This window comes from Patella vulgata, chromosome 8, assembly GCF_932274485.2.
Source record: "Patella vulgata chromosome 8, xgPatVulg1.2, whole genome shotgun sequence".
Classification (NCBI taxonomy): Eukaryota; Metazoa; Mollusca; class Gastropoda; family Patellidae; genus Patella; species Patella vulgata.
Genome location: NC_065886.2, coordinates 45446707 through 45472422, shown reverse-complemented (window position 1 = coordinate 45472422; position 25716 = coordinate 45446707). Strand labels below are relative to the sequence as shown.

At 34.8% G+C, this 25716-nt stretch overlaps 1 protein-coding gene across 1 annotated transcript in view; it reads right to left on the bottom strand.

Annotated features, from left to right (window-relative positions):
• LOC126830760 (uncharacterized) overlaps window positions 1-25716 on the bottom strand; it is a 109080-nt gene that overhangs the window by 24005 nt on the left and 59359 nt on the right. The window contains exons 4-13 of the mRNA XM_050561160.2: window positions 17014-17142; window positions 14720-14795; window positions 13890-14022; window positions 12714-12848; window positions 12149-12252; window positions 11594-11718; window positions 10621-10865; window positions 9734-9934; window positions 8677-8847; window positions 1108-1296 (exon numbers count right to left, since the gene is read on the bottom strand). Coding sequence (XP_050417117.2) covers window positions 1108-1296; window positions 8677-8847; window positions 9734-9934; window positions 10621-10865; window positions 11594-11718; window positions 12149-12252; window positions 12714-12848; window positions 13890-14022; window positions 14720-14795; window positions 17014-17142 — 1508 coding nt within the window. The remainder of the gene's footprint in view (window positions 1-1107; window positions 1297-8676; window positions 8848-9733; window positions 9935-10620; window positions 10866-11593; window positions 11719-12148; window positions 12253-12713; window positions 12849-13889; window positions 14023-14719; window positions 14796-17013; window positions 17143-25716) is intronic.

Here is a 25716-nt window from a genome sequence, read left to right as displayed (position 1 = left end):
ACGCCTTGAATGACTCAAATATCATCAAATTCCATTCAAACTTTAGTCTAGGTACGTTACTGAATCAAATATCATCAAATTTCATTCAAACTTTAGTCTAGGTACGTCACTGACTCAAATATCATCAAATTTCTTTCAAAATTTAGATTTCTTTATAATATACCACCTTTCATCTGTATAGTAATAATTATTTCAAACTGAATTTCAAATTCATTGTGAAATGATAGGGATTGAAGGATAGGTGGAAGAACAAAATCTACTTAACCACCTTCTTACAACTTAAAAACCTGTACAACTTAAAATATGTCACCCCAAGAAAAAATAAATATACATCATTGAAATAAATTGAAACACAGAAAAAATCAATCTGAATTGATCAAAGAAGGCAAGTACTTATATTCAATGAAGAATATAGCGATGGGTTATCTCCCCTGACACAATTACACACCTCTAAAACACGGTTTTATATGAGGTGTAACTATTTTTGATGACAGTTATTGCTTTCAAATGATTGATTGATGCAGCTTAATATTTTTAAATAAGTCAATGCATGAAAACCAACATCATTTAAGTGTAAAACAACTTAAAAACAATCATTCTTCTGACACAATGGAGACACAATTAATTTATGTCTGTCAGACAATGACGACTGTAGATGGACAAACAATACATTGTCGAAATTTATCAAATACACTTTTTGGGTGTAAAAAAACAGTTTAAACTCAAAATACATCAGTGAAAGCTGTTTAATAAAATTACTGGAAAATATGGAGAATAAAAATACATGAACCAAATTAAATTCAAATCAACACTGTACTTTGTTTTAAGTAATTTTTGACTCACAAATTAATTAAAGTCTGTGACATTACAGACCTGTGACTGTACAGATCTAGAACAGTGGTCGCTTAAGACCACGATCCATTCACTTAATTCATGTCTTACAATGTCTGTGGGTTTTTTTTGTCCATGTGTTTGTTATCTAAGTTTCTAGTTTATTGTTATACATAGTGCTCTCCTGCACTTAATTTTCCATTAGAATATCAAGATAAACTTTTCATAATACATGAGAAGTATCCCAAATACAAACTTGAATTGAAAAGTACTTACATCTATAGTAATAATGTCTGATATATTTGGCAGATAAAGATTGGCTGTTAATAAAGCTAAAGCATTGGCTGGATGATATACATCGGGACTACAAATTACATATTCCGGTAACTCTGTGCCCTGCTCATCCTCGTCCCAGTGTCGTCTTGGTCCCCAGTCAGGTGGTGTCTGTAATAATTTCTGCAACCTCTGAAATTAAATAAGACAAATTTGGAAATGACATGCTTGAGTAACTCTGAATGCAACAACTCTTTTCCATAAAACATTAAAATAACTTAAGGTGAAGAATGATAGTTTTTTTATACAAATTTGTGAAGTTAATGAGATTTGGTAATTTTGGTTCACATTTTCTATTGAGAGCTAAATCTCTTGCTTCTACAATTTTCCATAAAATCCGTAAAATCCTAAATATGGAATAAATGATTAACCATCATAAAACTGATTGATGATCATGGATTGTTTTGATTACTTTATAACATGGAACTGTTATGTATAACTTTAAAACAGGGTGCTGTTATGATAATGTTATAACAGGGTACTGTTATGTGAACTTTATAACAGGGAACTGATATGAATAACCTTATAACAGGGAATTGATATGATAATGTTATAACAGGGAACTGTTATGTATATAACAGGGAACTGATATCAATAACTTTATAACAGGGAACTGATATGAATAACCTTATAACAGGGAATTGATATGATAATGTTATAACAGGGAACTGTTATGTATATAACAGGGAACTGATATGAATAACTTTATAACAGGGAACTGTTATGTATATAACAGGGAACTTTCCTTGATGAACGTAAATATCATCATCTAATAAAACATAAACATATACAGATTCCTTGTTATTTTAATATACAAGAAACCAGGATTCAAACAGTATGACCTTTAATTATATGTATCATCATTTTTTTCTATGTCATTAAAATGTATATGACATAATTAAGATAATATTATTATCTCATTAAGCACAAATCTAAATACTCAACTTAGACCTGTGATGATATTGTTTTCAATCAATAAAGACAAAATCTGGAAGGTTGAAGCAAAGGGGTGGGAGGGGGGGGGGGGAGATTTTGTTATGGTGCCTCTGTGAGGTTAATTAGTAGCTGCCACAAGTAAACCAGCTGCATTTTTTAAAAAAGCTATGTAAGTCTGCAAGTGCTTTTTAAACTGTTTTGATGCTACAGTTCAGTTTCTAGCCATCGGTTGTCTAGGGAGCGAAAGAGCTAAAGACTGACATACGCCCTGCAGTGTGCCATAATGGAAATTTTCCTCAGACAGGGGCATTTCGTTCCATCCAAATGAATAGGCACTTTTCCTTGCCAGGCCCTCCATCCAGCACCACTGACAAAGGGAGACAAACTGCGATCAAACCCTGACCTCTGGGTTTAGGGATCAGTGTATTGCTCAAAACTGCTTTTACACTTTCGACACCCCTTACAAAGCTTAGGTGCATTTGGCTAAAACTATTTTTTAAATTCTTAAATTCAATGGACAACTTGTAAAGCTTCATAACGAACCATGATATATTTATCTTTGAGAAATATACCCAGTAGAAATTTGGCGTCTGCTCAGAGGAATACATTTTTAATCTTCCTAAAGATATAAACATTCAAAATTTCTTAAAAATAATTGTTATAAGCTCACCACTGTAAACAAGATGTGCATATATGTAACTCATATAATAGCTTCAAATTGTATAAAAATAAGACACATTTAACATATATAAAACAACCCCAAACAAATATAAATCTGAAAGTCAATATTGATCCGGGGGACAGAACAATATGGCTTTGACAACCAAATACTAATAAACAGTTATCAAAATATTCAAATATCTAAATCTAAATTTATTTGAAATATAATCGTATATACCAGCTGTATATGTTCTAATCAATATATCTGTAGGTAAAACTGACCAAGATACACATATAAACAATAATAAAACAGCTACATGGACTTGGAATGAGAGAGAGAGAGAGAGAGAGAGATGTAAAATGCCTCTTTCTTTATCCTTTTGGTGACTAATTTTATGGATGATGGGTGCCCATCTTTTGTAGGATTTCGACGAGATCATTATTATACACTAATCAAATGTTTAATCACCATATGTAAAATTTATCCTTGGTCATTCATTGACTTGTCTGTTAGAAGTTGTGTCTATCAACGTTTGATATAACATGTAGTTTTTTTAACATATTGATTAGTTCTATTGGCTTGGAAAGATAAATGGTTCAACTTTCAAACAAATTATAATGTAAAATATACCCCCCCCCACCCATTTTACTGGAAGACAACTCTACTTGGGAGAATGTAATCTATAGTACATACTGAATAAAGAATCGAACTGAAATATGAATATGGCTTTATCTCTTTGACTCCTCCTGCCTGTTAACCACCACCATAGTCGTCTAAAACAGTAACCATGTTCCTTGTCACAAACAATATAGTGGAATTCAACTCGCGCTTGATGACCTAAACTTTGTGAGGCATTTTAAACAATTTTGACTCACTCCACAATCCACACCTTCTCCCATGAAGTATGACCAGCGGCTGCCAGGCAGGATACGCCCACATTTTCGAGAGATGGATAGAGAACAAGCTAACAAGAAAGTGATTTTTCCTACAATCAAGGGCCATAATTCAGGAAATTACAATTCGATATGCGCATATATCAAAAGGAACTGAGATCTTTGTGTTATAAACTTACATTTCAAGTTTCAACAAAATCGGATAAAAATTGTGACCTCTATAGGGTCCACAACCTTGATATACCATATTTTTACGCTATTTGAGAACGAACGACGGCCATTTTGTCTGTCAATTTTGGGGTGATTTTCACAAAATTCAAACTCAACTGTCCTTAGGGTGGAACGGTAATATAATAATACGTTTTTTTAAATCGGATAAAAATTAAAAACGCGATTTTTCGTACAATCAGGGGCCATAATTCAGGAAATTACGGTCCGATATGCGCAAATATCGAAAGGAACCAAGATCTTTGGGTTATAGACATACATTTCAAGTTTCAACAAAATCGGATAAAAATTGTGACCTATATAGGGTCCACAACCTTGATATACCATTTTCTTACGCTATTTGAGAACGAACGGCGGCCATTTTGTCTGTCAATTTTGGGCCGATTTTCACGAAATTCAGTCGTCCCTAGAGTGTAACAGTGATATAATAATACGTTTTTTAAATCGGGTAAAAATTATGACTTCTATAGCGTCCACAAGCTAATAACGTGATTTTTCGTACAATCAGGGGCCATAATTCAGGAAGTTACGGTCCGATATGCACGAATATCGAAAGGAACCGAGATCTTTGGGTTATAAACTTACATTTCACATTTCAACAAAATTGGATAAAAATTGTGACCCCTATAGGGTCCACAACCTTGATATACCATATTCTTACGCTATTTGGGAACGAACGGCGGCCATTTTGTCTGTCAATTTTGGGCCGATTTTCACGAAATTCGAACTCAGTCATTCTTAGGGTGTAATGGTGATATAATAGAACGTTTTTTTAAATCGGATAAAAATTATGACTTCTATAGGGTCCACAAGCTAAAAACGTGATTTTTCGTACAATCAGGGGCCATAATTCAGGAAGTTACTGTCCGATATGCACAAATATCAAAAGGAACTGAGATCTTTGGGTTAATAAACTCACATTTCAAGTTTCAACAAAATCGGATAAAAATTGTGACCTCTATAGGGTCCACAAGCTAAAAACGTGATTTTTCGTACAAACAGGGGCCATAATCCATGAAGTTTCGATCCGATACATGCCAATATCGAAAGCAGCCGAGATCTTTTGGGGATAAACCTATATTTCAAGTTTCGTCGAAATCAGATAAGAATTGTGACCTGTAGAGAGTCCACAAACAATTATGGACGGACGGACGGACAGGGGCGACGGCATAATACGTCCACATGAAAATGTGGGCGTATAAAAAGGGGAAAATCCCTAAATTTGGAGTGTCATATCACAGGAATATTCCAATAATAAAATAGTCTGTCTTGCTCATGCCACTGCCTGCTACGATGAAATAGAACATTCCTGTAGCAAAACAAATCAGAAATGTATTCTGTCATCAACAATGTCTGTGTAGCGACATTTGCAATTTAGTAAACAACTTAATCATTTCTGAACAGACATAATATTATTATATGTTCAACCAAATTAAACAAAAGTCAGTCAAATATACAGAACTTACTTCTTCCGAACATCCTCTAAAAACTCACAAATTTTATTTAGCATAATCGATTAAATGAGCAGACTAACATAATATATACTCACACGATTTTGTTTTCTATACTATTAAAGCAGATGTAATCCCTGGAGTTTTTTTTATCTATTATTAAATCTAATGATCATATATAATATCGTAGTGTACTTTGCGGGAACATTAACAAGTTTTGAGAAACTACTTGTGTTGCTTCAAGGATGCTTGATCATGTCATAACAAGCAAAAATAGCTAATTTTATAGGTGTGTCAAACATAAAAGTTATGCTTATATATTTAACTTTTAAGATTTTTTTTGCTTGTTCATGAAATCATTTATAAAATTAATGCATTTCATTTTTTTTCTTTTACTGCAATAATATATCATTGTCATATGAATAAAGAAAATATCTTAAAATGAAGAAAATACCATTTAGTCAAATAATTGTGTTTATTTTATGTAAAAAACTATCGTGCATCAATGATGCTACAAAAATAGAGAAAAAGGCCACACATACATTTGTATTAAATGTGAAGCAAAGTGTATAATGTATTACAGAAGTATTAAAAGAAAATCTCTTTGATTTATGGTCGGACGTGATGGAAAATCAAGTTCCTGTGTACACAATGAAGTGCACGTAAAAGAAGCTTTGACAGTATGAGTTCGGCACAAAATTGCCTCATAGCACAGCACAGTGTATGCCCATCTTCATTAGCTAGGTTTGTGTAGAAAAGTAGGACATTATATAAACCTTATTTTATTTCTTTGATGTAAACAGGGTTGCCAGGCAATGCATTTTAATGAATGATCTTCATGTTTTCAAAGACAATAACTATGTATAAATGAAATGAAATTTGCTGCACCAACCTAGCTAATGAAGACAAATGAGGCAAATTTTTCCCTGAGAGCTGCGTTTCTGTTTACTGATCCTTGAATTACAAATGCCAAGGGTTCTTTATGTACATGGGACCTATGACTAGACATTTTTACCTGCTAGTCCCTCCGTTTTGTACCACTGACAACTGAAACTAGACTGGAAAATTGTGTAAACTCTGGAATCGAAACTGGGACCTCCAACTTAATGGGCATCGCTATACTCACTAAACAATGACAATGCATAAAAATTGTTTGGAAAGTGTGAATTTCGACATAGTCCCTCGAAACAATCCGAGAAAGAAAACCTCTCTATCCTCTAGAGCATTTCTAAAGTTTGGGTGACAGGGGCAATAACTCTGAACTGATTTTTGTTTGTCATTAGGACTATCTAACTAAACAATTCCAGCAAGTATGAAAAAAAAGATCTCAAAAGCTTTCATTAGATTTTAGTTACAGGGGCAGTGTAATAATAAAAATTGTGGATGCATCGATAGATGGGCAGTGGTGACAATAATATCTTCCCATGAAATGTGTTGAATTAGGATGATAAGATGTGCTAATTCTATTATTACTGGTTTAAATGTTTGATTAAATGTTCATTTCAGCAGATAACGTTCATGTTGGTCTGTTAACCTATTTGAGTTTCAAATTTTGCTTAAAATGTCAAAAGATAACCACAAAATCAGATGTATCTAAACATCAGCTCTATCTGCAGACCCGAAAATTAATTAAATTGACAATTCTATTTTTTTTCACAAAACCAACAGATCTAGTCATTACACTCTAATTGGCATCAGATGTTATAAAAAGACTAAAGACAAAGTGACATTAGGTGTTATAGAAAGATTAAGCATATCCTTCCTAGTGCATTATTCTTGTAGCTACTTTAAATTAAATATCAAGAGTACTTTTGAAATCAAGACAGTTATTTACAGACTATGACTTTACGTTCATAATCCACCTAATTTGTCATTTAAAAAAAATAGCTTAAATATGTATATTTTAACATTACTGAATTCGCTATAGTCTAATAATATACTATCATGATATTTTTTAAGAATGAGTACCAACATGTGATCATCAATATTTAAACTACCTGTGAAGAATGATGAAGATGAAGATGACTGGTTTAGTTTATAAATCAAGTATGGTCTATTGCATACACCTAATAAAAACATGATTTATGTATTATACAATAACATCTACTTTATTTTATATTTAAATCACATACTTTGTTTTTGTTTGTAGAAATTTGTAATGTTTTGTTGTTAATGTTAATGAGATGGATAAAGCTTCATTCATCAGTAAATAGAGAGGGAGAGAGTGTCAAATGATGCTAAAATAAAATATTTACTACTGACCTATGATCTTTAATATGGCATGAAATAGCTGTGACCTGACATACCTGAACAACAGGTGGTAATTAATGTAACATGTGAAGCTTATTTCGCTGTTGTTGTGGTAATGACATAGCTGATATATATATGGGGGGGGGGTCACCTTATGTTGATACCACAGATTCCTGAATGTGAAGAGACAGAGAAATGGGGAGAAAAGCAGAGGACCTGGAGAAAACACGTGAGGTTGGACTGGCGACACTAATTCTTGTCACATACAAGCTGGGAATGAAAACTTGACCCAATGACAGATCTTATAAATGTTAAGGAAATGACTAAAAACAAATTTCTATATCACTATATGAGACAAATCTTTACGGTTGATATAAGGTCTAGTCCAGTATTGTCATACCATTTAATGTTAGTACTTTATCAATTATGTTTTTTTAATGTTTTTTTAATAGCAATCTAACAGTGCTGACACAAGTTTTTCACTGTTTTATAGAAATAAGAACTTATGCTCTATCTTTGTATTTCATTAATACATGTTTTCAACCCTTCTGATTACTGTCTAACTAAAGCTATTTAATTTTTACTTGGCTTTCACAATATGGTTATAATGTGCTAACATTAACATTTCTTGTAACACGTTTCATGTAACACCTAACCCATCATAACTCATGCAATGTTGGGGAAATATATGAACTCGAGACATCACGGGACAAAATAATCTAGGTGTCCCCAGTTATACGAACAGTCAAACAGTACACCACACACAGTGCCGATTAACACTTACAGAGGCCCTAAGCACTTAGAAGATTTTGGTGCCCCAATACGATTCAAAATGTAAACAATAATAAAACATAATCAATCTGTCAAGCACCTGCTAAGAGGTTTATACCTGTCATTATATATTGAGATAAAGATAAAAAAGATAAAAAAAGAATAAAAATCGAATAAAATAATAATTTTCAAATTAAACATTTTGAATTTGTCATCTAACCAAGTAGAAATTCTGTGGTGCCCTAAGCAGGTTCCTCATTTGCTTACTGGTTAATCCAGCCCTGATCACACATCCCTACTACATTTATATCTTAATACTTACTTGTTTTGATGATCCATGGAATGTAATGAGATTGACAGAACTAGGAATAAAACAGACAAATACTGGTAGAGCAGAAATAAACCAACCAACTGGTTCCATCCAGGCTTTACCACCAACTTCTGCTTTACACAATATACAATTATCACAGACTATTGTTAATGCTAATATTGCCTGAAATAACATGAAAACAAATTATTTAATCATAATTTTTGAGTGAGGGTCATGGTGGCTAAGTGGGTAAGACGAAAAACCAAGGTCCCGTGTACACACTGGCGTGCACGTAAAAGATCCCTTGACAGAATTCTATATAAGAGTAGGCTGTAGTGCCGCTGTCCTGGCAAAATTTCCCTCATAGCACACTGTAAGGCCATAGCACACTGTATGGCGTATGCACGTCTTCATTAGCCCAGTTCGGAGCAGAACAGTAGAACGTTAAACCCCATTTCATTTCATAATTTTTAAACGGGTAAAGACCTTATTATACACAATTGTTACAGATTAGAAAAGAACGAACCAGAACCAAGTTCGTCAACATCTTCCTATTCTTCAAGAGATCAATGTTTATAAATGACTGTAGCTTTTTCTTACCTATAAATGTTAGACTGACCTATTTTAAACAATTGGGGTTAGACCATTTATTGGATCTAGATTATCTGGTACCAACATAAATTTCCTTTCAAAATGTATGTTGTTCAAATGGGCTGATATATAGTTTTCATACCGTAACTTGTGTCTTGAAAATTTCAGAAGAGGGTTGGGTGGTCAAGAGGTCTAATTGCATGCTGAAGATGACAAAGAGCAAGATTGCCTAATCTTATGGGGTTTCTCTGGGTGCTCTAATTTCCTCCCACTTCTAATTACTGCTGCATAAATGCTTACAAATCATTGAGCAAATAAAACTTAGTTCTAAAACAAGCACCACACTTTGGCCATGTTTGAAATTAGGGAAGTGGTAGATTAAGTTTAAGAACAAGCCCCCTTAGCAGAATGCTAAATATAATAGGCCATTGATACAATAACTGGAAAAGAAAGGTACCGGTAGTAAAAAACTACTTACAACTAAAGAAAGAGGACACACAGCTTTCCATATCCATTTTATAAAAGGGCTATCAGATGATCCAGTCATATCTGCTACTTTATTATAGAATCTCTGAGCACCATATAACCAGGTAGTAAATACACATTCCATTAAACAAAATATAGGTATAGCTAATTTATGTACAAACTCATTTAGATATGTCATAACATACATTCCTGCCTGAAACACACAGAAATAATCAAATATCATACATCGGTAATCATTACAATTCACAAATTGTTACATTAGTTCCCCAAGTTTCTTCTAAAAGCAATCTACATGATTCTTCTGTAACTAGAAAATGTAATTGTATAAATGTAACTGTACATTTTTCAAGTTATTCAGAGTTTCAGATGGTTAAAATCAGGTTGATTCTCCAACTAAGTCATCAGGGTATAAAATTTGAATAACCAACAGAAAATTAATCGAGATGTTTTGTGATTTATGATTGGCATATGATATGCCAAATAATAAGACATGTTGTCCCTGAACCTATGTTTTTCAATATGTATAAAAAAATTGTTTTGCAGAAATTACAACTATCAATTTGTTTTGCAGAATTGATTTTTGTGCATATTTCAGAACTGTGTCATTTTTTCATATTTTCGCAATTGTGTGTTTTTCACCTGTGCCCTGTTACCTATGCACAATTTGAGACACCTGCCCAGCTGATTTGTAATATAACAAAATTATTGGAGATTTATTTTGACAATGTCAATTTCTAACTGCATGGGTACTGGGTAGGCCTTATGATTGTTACCACATGAACCATTGTTAAACAGTCAACATTAAACAATGTAAAACTGTTGCTATAAAAGTTATTGGGACTTAAAGGTTTGAAAATATAAGTAAATAAGAAATCCTACCTGTGTAATTGTGGTTAAACCGCATATATAAAATAATGAAATAAAGAAGATAAGACTGGATAATTTCCATACAGTTGTATGTACACCAAGTTTATATAGAAAGCCTGTATGTATTGTATTTATATATACTATCTGGGTACCAAAACAACTTATATATAACAGGAGGTAGAACATGGCCGACCACACTGGTGAGTGTTGTAAATAATGGCTGATTGCTGGAAATATTTGAAAAGCAAACTCTGTTTCTGAAATAAGATAATCAACAATTTATTTAATATGAACTAACAGCAATAGTTTTTAATTATGAAATATAATCCAGGTCTTGAAACTGTAAATTTAAGGGAAACTGAATCTCTTTTAAAGACTACCCAGTAACAGGAATATCCTTCATCAAAACCTTCTATGTTAACAGTTGGTTCATCATTAAGGAACTACCCAGTAACAGCAAAGTTAAGTCCAACACCACTCTATTGGTATCAGTTAGTTAGTTAATCTTTAAGAGACCACTCAGTAACAGGGCCGTTCTTCATAAAAAACTTTCTGCGTTAACAGTTGGTTCATCATTAAGGGACTACCCAGTAACAGCTAAGTTGTAAGTCCAACACCACTCTATTGGTATCAGTTAGTTAGTTAATCTTTAAGAGACCACTCAGTAACAGTTGGTTCATCATTAAGAGACTACCAAGTAACAGGGCCATTTTGCAGAGATGTGGGCAAAGTTAAATCCAACAGTATCAGACTATTGTATAGATGTCTTTCAAAATTAAAACTGGTAAATCCATGTCTTTACAGAAACGTCTAAGAAAAAGAGAACTAGTTGTATCCCTTAATGAATTTGTAAATTGTTTCAGTCTATTCATGTCACATGCAAATTTTCTACCTTGCTTGTGTTATTAAAGGAGTATCTGATCTATATTATCAGTGTAGAGACTAGAGCTTCCAAAAACCAATTCTATTGATTCATTTTGCTCACCTGATATGTTCAATGAATGTAGTGGTATTTGTGTTGTATATGTATAAACTCCAAATATAGAAAACATACAACAACCAGCTAATGTACAGCCTGCTACACTAAATAAACCAGTTATCATAGCATTCCTATCAACACAAAATTATTTGATACAAAAATGTTTTTGAACAGAGAATTCTGATCAGTTAATATAATAGTACTTTAAAAAGAGTATGATTGGGAACATTAGAACACATTTCTACTAAAACACATTAATTTATGCAAAATTTGGAATTCTGTATTCAAAGACTTTTCAAGAGAGTCATAACATATAGTTCTGAAGATTATAAACACCATAACATCAATTTTCAGAAACAATAATTCAAAATACAATGTGAAATAATGAGAACCTCCTAGTTAAAAATTCCATGGATCTATAATACATTACTGTCTTTCAGTACTGGTTCCTGAAGACCAGGAGCTTGAAATTCAGCTCTAAGAACAAGGATGGTGGTATCTTCTCTAGATCTATCCTAGAATATTGTACATTCAATAATACGACAATTGATGTAAACTAACCTGAAACAACCACTATGAAAATGACAATAACCAGATAAATTTATAATACCACCAGTACCTAATCCCATACTACATAATACCATCATGGCACCATCTAACCATACCTACAATAAATTATCAACCATCATCAGACCTAATGACTATGATTTTAATACATATTGCATGAAAACTACATTATAACACATAGAAAACCCCCTTAACAATTTAAACATATTTTGTATGGATATTTGTTTTTTTCAGTTATACACATATTGCTTTAAATGCTTAGAATTAGAAGGTGGATATGGTGTGATGTGCTGCCACCAGCCTCATATGAATGATTTTTGGTTTCGAAGTACAGATATCATGACCAAATATCACATGAACTTGACTTCTAACCCAATAAATACCAGAGTCATTATGTAAATTTTCAAACTGAACACTGGTGACCACTTTATGCCCACAATATACCTATTATTGCCATATTTTGATTCTAGCAGATTTTTCGCAATACACAGTGTCTCACACAGGTTTTATCTATTAAACTTTTCTAAATCTACAATAAACAAGTTTCAGATAGGCTAACCTGAAGTTTACCTAACATAGGCCATCTGGGGGTCAAAAACATCTTGATACCATTCACAGCTCCTGGTAAAGTTATAGTTCCAACAAATATGGCTAATAATAATACATAAGGTAATGTTCCTGTAACAAAGGCAATCTGAAAACAACACAAAAATAACCAGATATGGCTTAAAAGGTAGCCACCATTTTGATTAATGTCTCATGGTCTCCATCAAAAAGGTTTACACCTAATCTTAAACTTTAAATTGTATAATCTTTATTTGGTTAAATTCTTTATATGTTTACATTCCCTTCTAACCCAATAGGCCTACAATACTGAAAATATTTTATGGCTTAGAAAAAATGTGTGAAATATTGTGCCAATCATAGGTGTACGGGGAAATTTTTGACTGGGGGGGGGGGGGGGCGGTGGTGGTTGGTGCCCAAAAAATGTAGTTAGGTTCTTAGTATGTTACATAATAATAATAAATTCGCTGTTAAATTGGACACATTCAAGAACACAATATCTTTTTTTATACAACTTTTACAAAATACAATTGTGTGCCCAAATTTTCCCAGCATTTGGTGCCCAAAATGGGAGGGCAGCCGCCCCCAGCCCCCCCAGCTCGTACGCCTATGGTGCCAATACAGCTAAAAGAGACTGAAAAATCACAAGAGGTATTAAGATAAATGGACTGAAAGACATTAAATATGGACTGTGACTCTTTATACAATTTTTGACAAATAAAGTAGGCCTATGCATTGTTTTTACCTTTAAATATCTGATAAAATTGGCACTTTATTGGCACTTTAGAATTCTCCACGAGTTCTCCAAGATTTGTTTAATATCACTGTGGGAAAACACAGGCGTACGCTAGGATCAAAAATGATAACCTACCAATTTCAATACAACCCCAACTACTAAAATTTGCATTGAGTTTTATTAGGTATGGTAGGCTTCATATGCAGAAACTTGCATTTTTTGGAAAACTGAATATTGTTTTTGAGTTTACTTCTTTATGATACGCGTGCCATTTATGAGTAACGCGAATCTTCCAAGGTCATTTGTCAATGTCGCCAGATTCTATCCAACATGTGAATTAGTCTACTATTTTTCTAATGTTCGAATGGGTTTACAAATGTTATAATATAGGGAATTGTTTTCTCAACCACTGTGAAACCAAATTGATAGTAGTACCTTTCCCAAAGAATTGTGTCCCCAATAAACAGCTACACCAACTAGTATCCATGACAACAGAAGACATCCTGCTAAATAAGGTTGTATTTGTCCTGTATCATCCAGTCCTGACGACAAATCTAACATATTTTCACTGAAATAATCAAATTGTTCATCAATCTATGACATTTTTCTTAGCGTACTGCACGTATGCACCTGAAACGCTTCTTATCGTCTGCCCCGAGAACAAGAGTTGTTTCCCTTTATATACCCAGACTAAATTTTAAAGGGAATATTATGTCTTCGATATGTTTACTGAATAATGGTAAAATATGATTTTTAATAATGCAACAGTTTAGGCAAATATTAAAGTTAGCGATGGATATATTGTGAAAAAGCCCGGCTTTTGTAAAATGCCCTCAAAGGCTGCCCTGTCCTACTCAAAAGATTCTAACATAACCTTCATTAGTTCACAGACTTGGCTGGTGGTTATCGGAGGGATGAGAGGAAACCGGAGAACAGGGGGATCTTCGATAAAAAATCACAAAACCATTTAAATGATTAAGCCTCTTTGATTTCGGTTAAAAATAAAATTGTGTATTTGATTGTAGTTGTGACATATTTGATGGGTAGCAGCATCATGTTCATAGATAAAGCTAGTGTTCAGATATAAGCTAATTTGTGTTCCCTTGTCGACCCCTTAACCCAAAAATAAATCTAAAGCTAGTAAACTTAATCTATATAGAAACAAAAAATGAATCGTATCGAGTTTGCACCATCGACCAGAACAACCTAATTAAACCCTTTATAATGACCCAATTATCAAAGAGGGATATAAAACGTGAACTTACTGAAGATATTTTTGTGAAGATTGTATAGATGGCACCAAACCAGCTACTGATACAGAGGCGTTGTTTGTATTATTACCTGAAAATGTACACACCTACAATTTTATCAGTGGCTCAGTTGATAGGATGTTGGCTCCCTAATCTGGTGGTACCGTGTTCAGTAGTGTAGGACGGAGGTCCCGACAAGGGACAACGTATAGTCGTTCGAATGGGACAAAAAACGAGGTCCCGTGTACATATTTGCGTGCGCGTAAAAGAACCCTTGACAATTGGAATTCGAAATAAGAGTAGGTCATAGCGCCGCTGTCCGGGCCGGGCAAAATTTTCCTCATAGCACACTGCATGGTTATGCCCGTCTTTATTAGCCCAGTAGGAGCTGAACAGTAGGACGTTAAACCCCATTTCATTTCATTTCACAATTATCAGAAAAACTGAAGATGAATAATGCAAGAGCTAAATCTACATATTGCAGGTTGTATTTTCTGGCTTCACTTTTTATATATTATTATTTAGACATTTAACCACAGACAAGCCCACATTCCCCTCCTCTCTAGACTATCGGATGGTATTGAGTGGATTAAACAATGCCCGCCATATCTACATTAAAAAATAATGTGGCGACACTCACGGTGACGACTGATTGAAGGACTGAAAATGGAGACTTCGTTTATTATCATAGCAACGGTACTTGACAATCGAAAACATGAACTGTCAATCGGTAATCTTCAGACACAATTTAGGCTATTCTTGTCAACACTCAAATATTCATAACTTCGTCCAGAATAAAGTAATTTGCCTGGAACTTTTAATATATTATTATTTTTCATTATTTATTCTTAAACTTTTATAGCTAGAACGACCAGATCTTTATCTACATCGTACAGATGCGTCTTTAAATGTAAAACTGACTAGATGAACAACCGGAAGCGCTTATACAGGATTATATTTTAGGTGATTAGGTTGAAAAGCATCAATTTCAAAATGCATATCCACATTAAACTGTACGTAAATGAACCCTTGCCAGTTGGAATTCAATATAAGAGTATGCGGTGTCGCCACTGTTCAGGTATAATTTTCCCAATAGTACTCTGTATGGCCTATGCCCGTCATCATTAGCTCAGTCGGTGCAGAAAAATAGGACGATAAAGCCTATTTCATTTAACGACTGCTTTAGTTATGAATTACACGAATAAAAAAGAATGGAATGGGGCTTGGATTAACACAATGTTTCGGCCATTTTGATTTTGGGACAGAAATGTGGTAGGTTTATTTTTATGGTTACTTGTGCCATGCGTGGTAGGATACTCCTCGATTTCCAACTATTAGGGATTCTTTTACGAGTAGGCCTACGGGTTGTCCCATGCGAACAACTATTCACACCTTCCTTGTCTGCCCAACAGTACGGTCGACTGACATGCCCCTGTATTACTAAGAACTTGGAAAACTACCTTTACAGATAGTAGCAGGACTGACAAGGAGGTGTGCCTAATAATTCGGATGAAACGAAAACCAACAAATCTATCCCTCTACACGTTGATGTACGCGTAATTTATATGAGTTTGTTTCAACGTGTCGACGAGACCTAAAAGTCCAATAATCTCATTGTATTCCCTAGACCGTTCATTTAACAGTTTGTTTTATAGCAGTGAATTGAAGGTGACCCCTATATATGCTGTTTGAAAAGTCAAGATGACTCCAAGGGATTTGCATATGTGTTACGTCTGATCTTTTCCGCCATCGTGTTTAGACACTTCTCTGATTGGACAGCATCGCAGTTAAGATTGACCGATTGGTGTTGTTTTTCAATCGTTACAAGAGTTACGTCATTGAGAAGATTGGTCAATAAGGGAAATCGATCATGGTCTGGTGAATGACAGATGTTTATTAGAAGCCTCCACTTGACACACCCATTTAATAGGTCATCCAGGACTTTGGGTTGTCTGCGATATCACCTCGGTGGAAGCGGACGTAAAATACAACTAACTACTACTACTTTGGGTTGTTGTTGAAACAGGATTTGCCGCGAAGCCGATTTCCGATAAAATACCATCGTATATCTACGCTCATTCCACAAGACTAACCAAATGTATGAAATAGAAAAGACACACACACGAAAATGCATCTAGATCGTTTCATGGAAAATCGAATATTTTAAAAGTGTATTTGTTTGATATTTCTGGGACATGTTCACGGGCTCCCAATTAGACCCCCCCCCCCCTTTTCCCAAGATATCTGGTTATTAATAATAAGGTTCTTCTGAAAACAATGAGAAGTCGATGTGTTGTTTCAATATTTACCTTTATTTATGGGTTCCCAAGGCAATCTCGATGTAAATGAAGAGAAGAAATAAAAAAGAGACCAGGCGCTGTACGTATTATAAAACATACTGATAAGACTTGTTAGAACCAACATTCCATAGCCTAGACCTGAAACACATGAAAACAAACTTCAATGGCTGTGGTAATAATATCAATCTATGTTGAAAATGTAAACTCGTCAAAAATGATCCCGATATGTTTAATGGACCAACCTTTGACGATAAAGTCTATATAACTTGTGTGAAAATTTCATATCAAAATACTGAGCCGTTCGGAAATAATCGCTGGGTTTTCTTAAAGGGGTTGTGTAACTCATTTAAGGTATTTCATTCTTAAATCGTACTAATGACTAGATAATCACGACGATCACTTACCACCTTAATTTGGTAGGTATATAGATTATCCAGGCACTTAAAGGGACAATAACACTCTTGCTGGCTTGAAAGCTCCAGAAAATAAATAATATCTCTATCTAAGTACTAGATGTTTAAGTGTCCTACCTGTTGTGTAAATTATCCATTACATCCTATTTTACTTGTCCAGAGGGTTCGAAAATATTTTTAAATCGAAGTTTCATTTGAAAAGGTTTACGTTAGACGTTTCAAACCATTATTTTGAATTTTTAAAATTTTTTAAATAAGGTGTGTTAAGATGAAATTTGTATCATCAATTAATTGAAATATTCTAAAATAGTACAATTTGTTGACCAGAATAAAGATTGGGACATATTATTCAGTTACAACAAGAGTGGTATTGAGCCTTTAAACAGCTAGGAATTTAGGATCGGTCTTATGTTTGCATGAGCCTTTCAACCCGAAGCTATCAGTTTTATTCAATAAAATATATCTATCTCTAATCGATTCTTTCCAAATAACTCCAAATAACTGGCTGCTAAAGACTCCTGTAGCAAACCTGTACTAAGAAGTACTGCTACTACGTGTAAAGGAAATGACATAAAATGACACGGGTTTTAAAATCATACTTTTATATCGAATTCTAACTGCTGTCTAGGGTTCTTCTGCATGTCCACCGATGTTTACATGGACCCCCGTAGAAAATATACATGTATGAACTGGGAGGTTAAAATGAAAAGCTACAAAATGTATTAATTACATTATACGCTATTCCATGTGCATTTCCACTTGCTCCTAGGATATCGCCAGCACGAAATGGTAAAATATCGACTAAGATGCATAACCCATTCTACTTTTTTCCAGAAAGTGGTATATTTAGCCCGAAAGCAACCGCAACACTGTTTCTAGAACGTCTCATAACATTTCTCATTTGAATAGCCGGGGAGGTCGCATACAGCTAACACATTTAGATTGATTTAGGTCAAATCATAAGAGTTGAGTTGGTTTGTTTTGTTACTTCGACTGTAATTTTACCAAAAATACAAGGGATTAATCCCAAATAGGTCTAGCCAGAGACTTATATATCGGATCTGGGCATTTCAAGTATGAGGGCAAAAAGGTTGGTCTTTAATTCGATCTGGACGTGAATATGGAACACGTCTAAGCCTTCAATGAATCATTCAAAACTAATGAGCGCTGACCATATTCTTTATGATCATCTCATTCGGTGATAATAAGACTGCCTGCAGTCATTGACACGCGAACATATATCACATATTCAGCATACAGCCAGATCACACCAATTGGATAATTGATTCGAAGTTTGGGATTTTTGTTTTGCGAATAATCTTTTCAAAGACATTCAGTATATATTCAACAATTTCTTGTTCGTTGCACATGCTGTGCAAGTCATGTTGGATGGATTCTTGTCTCGGAACCAATTCTATATTTTATCAGGACAAGAGAAAGGATCTAAACTGTCAGTCACGTACTATGGCTGATAAATTCGAGACAGTACACGGTATAAATGATTTGTATAACCTATCAAGTTTGTATTGGTGCAATGAAGGAATGATAACTCCTATGGCGAAAATGCTCGCTAGTTCCTTTTACATGCCATTATTCCAAATTTTTTTAACGGATTAATAACAATTGTAAAAGATATCCGTGAAAATGAAAATCACACCACTTCTTCTTTTTTTATATACATAGAAGGCCAACCCAAAGTTATATATACAGTCAGCAGGCCCGTGCTTCTGATATCGAACACTTTAAAAGACAAATATACAAATTGTGTTTATTTGTTTGTTTGTGTCGGTGATTAAAGGGTTACCTAATATTATCTAATTACGTTTATGAATCCACTGTGATATAATACCTTGCTTGCAGGATTAAAAGAAAACCATTCCCGAATGTAATGTTCGTTAATTGGAACTATATTTAAAGAAGAATTATGTAAGAGCTATATCTGCCCATTACAAATCTGTTGTTTGGCCTCAAATGTTATATCAATTATTTATTAGACATTTATTCACATGACAAGTCCATAATCAACCCCCTAGAACACGGTCGCCATTTAATAATTTAATTTAAAGGTAGTCACGCAAAGCGTAGAAATACGCCAACACATCAGATTTGTCTCAACTGCAGTTTATCCGATGGTTGGTTGTGATTTTGAAGCGATTGAAACACGATCGCCATTTAATAATCTAATTTAAAAATGGATGATCGAGACTTTGGTTATTATTAGAACAACAATAGCAATGACAATAGAGACTACGGTATTCTTCACATATTCATATATTTGCTCAGAATGAAGTAAATTTAACTGAAAACGTAAGAGGGGTCGAAACCATGCCTTATGTCCTAAAGCGCGCTAGTCATTTTTCATGAGTTGAAAATAAAGTTATGTTCGGCTAAATTATCCTAGACATTGCCACTTAAAAAGAGATGCGGGCGCGCATACTCCCCTCTCTTCACCGGCCCCACAACAACTCCCCCCCCCCATCTGTCCCGCACAAATTCGTAACCTCTATTTCAAGAACATTCTTTTATATGCAAAACGTGTAAAGAGACATGTTACATGAAAACAATAATGTAAAAATTGGTAAATCGAGAATATTGTGATATTGCTAAGGTTGCTCGTTTCCTGTGACGAATGTCTTGTCTTCGTCGTAAGCCTGCTAAGCTGACAAGGTTTCTTAATGAAATCACGATGTTGTATGGGACTGGAATTACTATAGCATTAAGAACACAACTTGAGAGGATTCAGATATAGTCGGTTTCAGCAAGCATTCGTGCAGATATAGGGTATGAGAATATTAGTCCAATATCATGTCATCAGATGTTTGGAATGATGATATTGCCTTAACACATTGCGTGATGGTTTCATAACCTCCTTTTACTCGAGATAAGGATCTAGACTGCGTACTGTAAAATCCCAATACTTTATTTCATGAAAAGGAAGAGATTGTGCTTATACAGTATAGTTCAAGTGATTTCATTTTATTACTGAGTCAATCTATGACAGGTGGCCCATTAAGGGTTATTGATTTCATCTTATAGAATACCAATAACGACAGACAACGGAAAAATGCCACACCCACAGATGTCTTATAATGATCAAAGCTTCTTCTACTTAAAGATGCATTGTGCATTCGGTCACCCCCCACCTCCGACCGTTATGCACAGAGCCAGGGTATGTTAACTCTTTCTAGAACCATTTACTTTACAATTTGACGAGACGTTAAAACTGCGTTCCTATATCTCGGTACCCGACATAGACAAAACCTTCTTGACAATGAAATCTATGAGTTATTGACCAACTGAACAATAAATCTAACGGTCCATCTTACTGATATTTATCACTGGTTATTTGTGATTAATGTGGTACTGTTGTTATGTTTCCTTCAAGATGATTAGTTTTGGTTGATAGAAAATATCAAATACTACGTTCGTCACAGTTCATCTAGAGGTGGATTACCTTTTAATATGTCTAGATGTTAATGTGATCGAATATTACCGTCATCTGTGACGTGTGTCCGCCTGAACTTCCCTTAATCGCTCTCAACGTAAATTATTTGTGACTCTTAGTTTGTTGTGATTTTTTGTAAATCTCAATGGTTAAAAATATGCCACATGACGAGTTATGCATCAAAGACTTGTAGAGTTGTTGCGCTTGTGACTAAACCTTGTAAATTACTAGTTTACGAAGTAATGATAATGATGAACCGTATCGAAGTTAAGAGTCGCGAAACACGTATTTGAAGAGTAATTGCCCTTTATTGTCACCGAATCGTACCTGTATTGTTTGGCATAACATTCACCACTTTATGAATTCACTACTTCTTAAGTTTATTACAAGGTATTTTTCAATATTGTCGAAATACTGCATGTAATAAACCTAGACGTACTAAATCCTTCAAGTTGGGTTATAAGATAGCATAATGCCTGATAGGATTTAAATTCTCTTATTTTAGACGAATAAGTTATTTATAGCGCTTTCATAACACCCAGCAGATTATTAGGTGTTAGAGCGAATTAAAACGATGCCTTGACTCGGTTTAAAACGAAAGGAATAATAATGGGTTCAAATGCGCGATCTAGAAAGAATTATATACTAAAATTGATGGTTGCAAATGGTATACTTAAACAATACCAAGTTGAAGCCAGAGTTGTAAGAACTTTCCTTCTTGCTATACTGAGTATGTTCAAATACGAGGAAAAGTGCCCAACCATATGTCCGTAATGCAACTCGCTCCCTGTGGGCTGCAAGTCATGGGTTAGACTGCATATTTGTAAGTGACAAGATTTTCAATTCCCCTTACGTAATCGAGTTATCGAAATATAAATATACCATTTGCTAAATAATCTAGTAAGTGTTCAAGGGTTAGCTTTTCTCTCCCTGTCTCAAGTTCCGATTTCGGTCAAAAACAAACCAAACTTTTCAACATAATACTTTATTTCAACGCTCGATTTCTATGACAATCTATTACGGTATACAGCGCATGGTCCCACTCCTTATTTTATAACCCACGATGTTTTGGCATCGACATCTTGTTTTGACTACAGTCATCCAAACCGTTTAATTAAGTGAAAAAAAAGAAGAAAAGAGTCTGTTAAAATCCCCCAAATCACTCTTGCTCGCACCCTTGATCTAAACATTGAAATCGTTTTGGATTCAAGTAAGAGACGTATTAAAGCCATACGGTACATTACCGCCATAATTTGTAGATAAGTAGAAAGAAGATTCAGTTGATTCCAAAAATAACAAATAAGAGTCTTTAATTGTTATTCTCGTGTTTGAAAATTGCACCAATGATTCCCACGCAGTAGACTTGTTGGAATCTACTTCTTATCTCTATACGGATGCATAAAGTACAAAAATGTTTTTGTCACCGTTAGACTGGTTTTCAGTTTATGTAAATATCTCATTGGGATGTTACACTAATATGGTCCGTTTATGCCCTTCTTAATAGACTGAAAGGAGTAGAAATCCGATCTTCAATGGACATTTCCATACTGATCCCAAACACTTCACTTAATGACGTTATCTGCCGATTCAAGATTCAAGCCAAAAGAAAGAGACTATTTTCCTTTGCAACAACTTTTGTTGGTAGTCTAACAAAATCAAACATAATTTTGACTAATTCTGGACGGTAAATCCCACAATTGTGCACATCGTGGTATGTGAGAACTTAAAAAGCTGTGAAATCTAGTCTAAGAAGTTATATAAGATTTCTATAAGAATAAGTTTACCCTGATCAAATAGAGGACTAGTTAAACGGACCTGGATATCTGAAACTGAAGTTGCTTTGCTAAAAAATAATAACTGGAAAGTGGCTAAATTATCTAAAATTCACCACAAAAACGTTTCATTCCCATTTTGTCATGGACTTGTACGTAAGGAGCCCCTCCCCACCCCTTCGCAGAAATAATGAAACAATCTACTATCTAATCTGTTTTCAACTATACAAATATTAGACCCAGACTTGTACAAACGATGGCTATATTAGTTTAACATTCACTTTAAAGATTATTTGAATCAATATCTCAAGAGGCAATAAACAAAACACTAAACATTGTACTGTAAGTCTAATATGACTCGCTTAAAATCATAGCCTTTAACGATACGACATTGATTAACAATTTGTATAAATTGGGATAGCTTGATAAACGATTTATTCACAATTACATGAAAAGGCAATTCGTCTTAATTTGACACAATCATCATTAAACAGTTAACCCTGGTAATATATCAGGAATAAATGTTACGTAAGACAGCTCTAGTTAAAATACTGAAACAATTTAAGAGGAAAGAGAAATTAACTGCTGATCATCAGTGATATATGATATCGTCACGTAGAGGTTTAGTCTGGGGCAAGTTAGGTTGAAGCGAACCAGGGAGCTTGGTGATAGGGGTAAGGGGGTGTGTGCATGGTCTAAGATCTGTCACGTAGAGGTTTAGTCTGGGGCAAGTTAGGTTGAAGCGAACCAGGGAGCTTGGTGATTGGGGTAAGGGGGTGTGTGGTGAGTGCATGGTATAAGATCTGTCACGTAGAGGTTTAGTCTGGGGCAAGTTGGGTTGAAGCGAACCAGGGAGCTTGGTGATACGGGTTAGGGGGTGTGTGGTGAGTGCATAGTCTAAGATCTGTCATTGAGTAACGTGTCGTGGTTTTGATCACTAGCATGTACGAGGGCTGAAAAGGACAGATCAATTGGGTTGTAACAACAAGTACAATCATTGAATGAATCATAGACATAAGAAATGCAAATGTAGTGTTATTATTGTCTTCGTTCCAGACCATCTTTTGAATCTACCCATTGAAATCACCAGAAATGGACAATCTAGTAATAGGGCAGTCACCAAGTACCTGCAACTGAAAGGACTAACCCCAACACAAATGAAATTGGGTTTAACGTCCTACTGTTCTGCTCCTAAACTGGGCTAATCAAGATGGGTGAAACCCAAACACAGATGCATGCCGACATCCACAGATGCATGCCGACATTGTCTCCATTTTAATAGATGACGCCCCTTCCTTTTCCACAATAAAGAAATGGGCTGCGGAATATAAGCGTGGCAGAAAGAGCCTTGATGATGGCCCACGTCCTGGAGAATCAACAGCAACCATTCAAGAAAACATTACCCGGTGCATGCCATGGTTATCGACGATTGACCACTAAACATGTTGCCAGTGTTGTGGGCATCTCTCATGACAGGGTTGAGCACATTACCGCCAACAAGTTAAGAATGACAAAAGTTTCTGCAAGATGGGTGCCAAAGCTCTTGACTGTGGATCAGAAACATATCAGATTCCTGACGTCCCGTGACAACTGCGCCGTTAATTTTTTTGGACAGATTTGTAACCACCGATGGGACCTGTTTCCCAAAAATGAAAAAGGAATTAGCTGGTCGTCATTTTCCTAGTCAACAACTTTTTAGTGTGGCTGATGAAAATTTCTTCCTCACCGGCATCCAGACCTTGCAACATCGTTGGCAAAAGTGTATACACCTCGAAAGGGACTATGTAGAAAAATAAATGGAAACCATCGACTTTCTACAGGTCTTTCACAGATGGGCTTGGAACTTTTCAGCCAGCCCTCGTATGTAAAAGGAACATGGTTGCCTACCTATCCGCATGTGTTTTATCTGGATTCTCTCACGGCTAAAGGTCCCTGCGATTTATTGATATAAAAGTATACCACGGTACCGGAATTACCTAGTTTGGATTGACTAGACGTTAACTTCCATTTCTGTCTATTGAAGCGAATCCGTCCTAATCCAAACCCGAATTCGTGTTTTTCTCTATTCAGCTTCTGCTGATACTATCTGTGGTCAAATTGGAGGCGCAATATTTTACATGGACATTGAACCAATAAATGACGGGTTTGCTACCCCAAGCCAAGGTGGATATGTTTTATCAATCCCCTGGCTGATCACGGGCAGCCCAAGCCCCCAGATGGACAATATGAAACAGTTTTCAGAGACGAAAATTCGAAGATTGTGATTTAAGTATGTTGAAAGTTCATATTGGATATTTACAAAGACAACCCACAAAATGGCGCTGTTTTTCGTTATTTCTGTTGATTGTGTTCCTTATTCACGGCACACACATATACACTATCGCCTTAAATTTGTTTCACGAGCAGACGACCTTTGTGTAGAATACCTAAATATAATTCATATTAAAGAGCGTATGGCTCTATTTTTTAAAACCAAAAATGGGTTGAAAAGCACATATTCAATGTAATATGAGTGTATATAAAGTGATTTACACGTATATTCAATTTAAAAAAAAAAAAAAAAAAAAAAAAAATGTAATTTCTAATCAGTCATGTTCGGTGAAATAGGTTCTAAAAGTTTTTTTTATTATTATTTTATCGTTTGTGAATCAGCCATTACTATTTCCTGCCGCATTGTTATTTAGGAAATGATTTTGCGCCTTGTGTACCACATTCTAAAACGTTCATTGTGTCTTAAATATTGGATATTAGGATGTTAGGATCCCACATTTTCACGGCAACATAACAACATCAATATGGTTTAGAATGGACTAATATTGAATTCTAATTAATTGTACTTTTACTTTCGAATATTATGGAAAATAGTCCCTTTAAAGTAAACTGAAAGGAAACGGAAGCTGGCACCAAGTCCAATGTCCTTAAAGTAGCAAGGACAGTCTCAATAGCTGTATGCAAGGTTTGGAAGACGATTGGTAGCTACAGGAAATGTCGCTAACGAAATTGCACCGTGATCTTTCAATGATGTACTGAATCAAGTCTGTGAACGACTTAATTTTGCTTTTAATTGTTATGTTTAGAACTC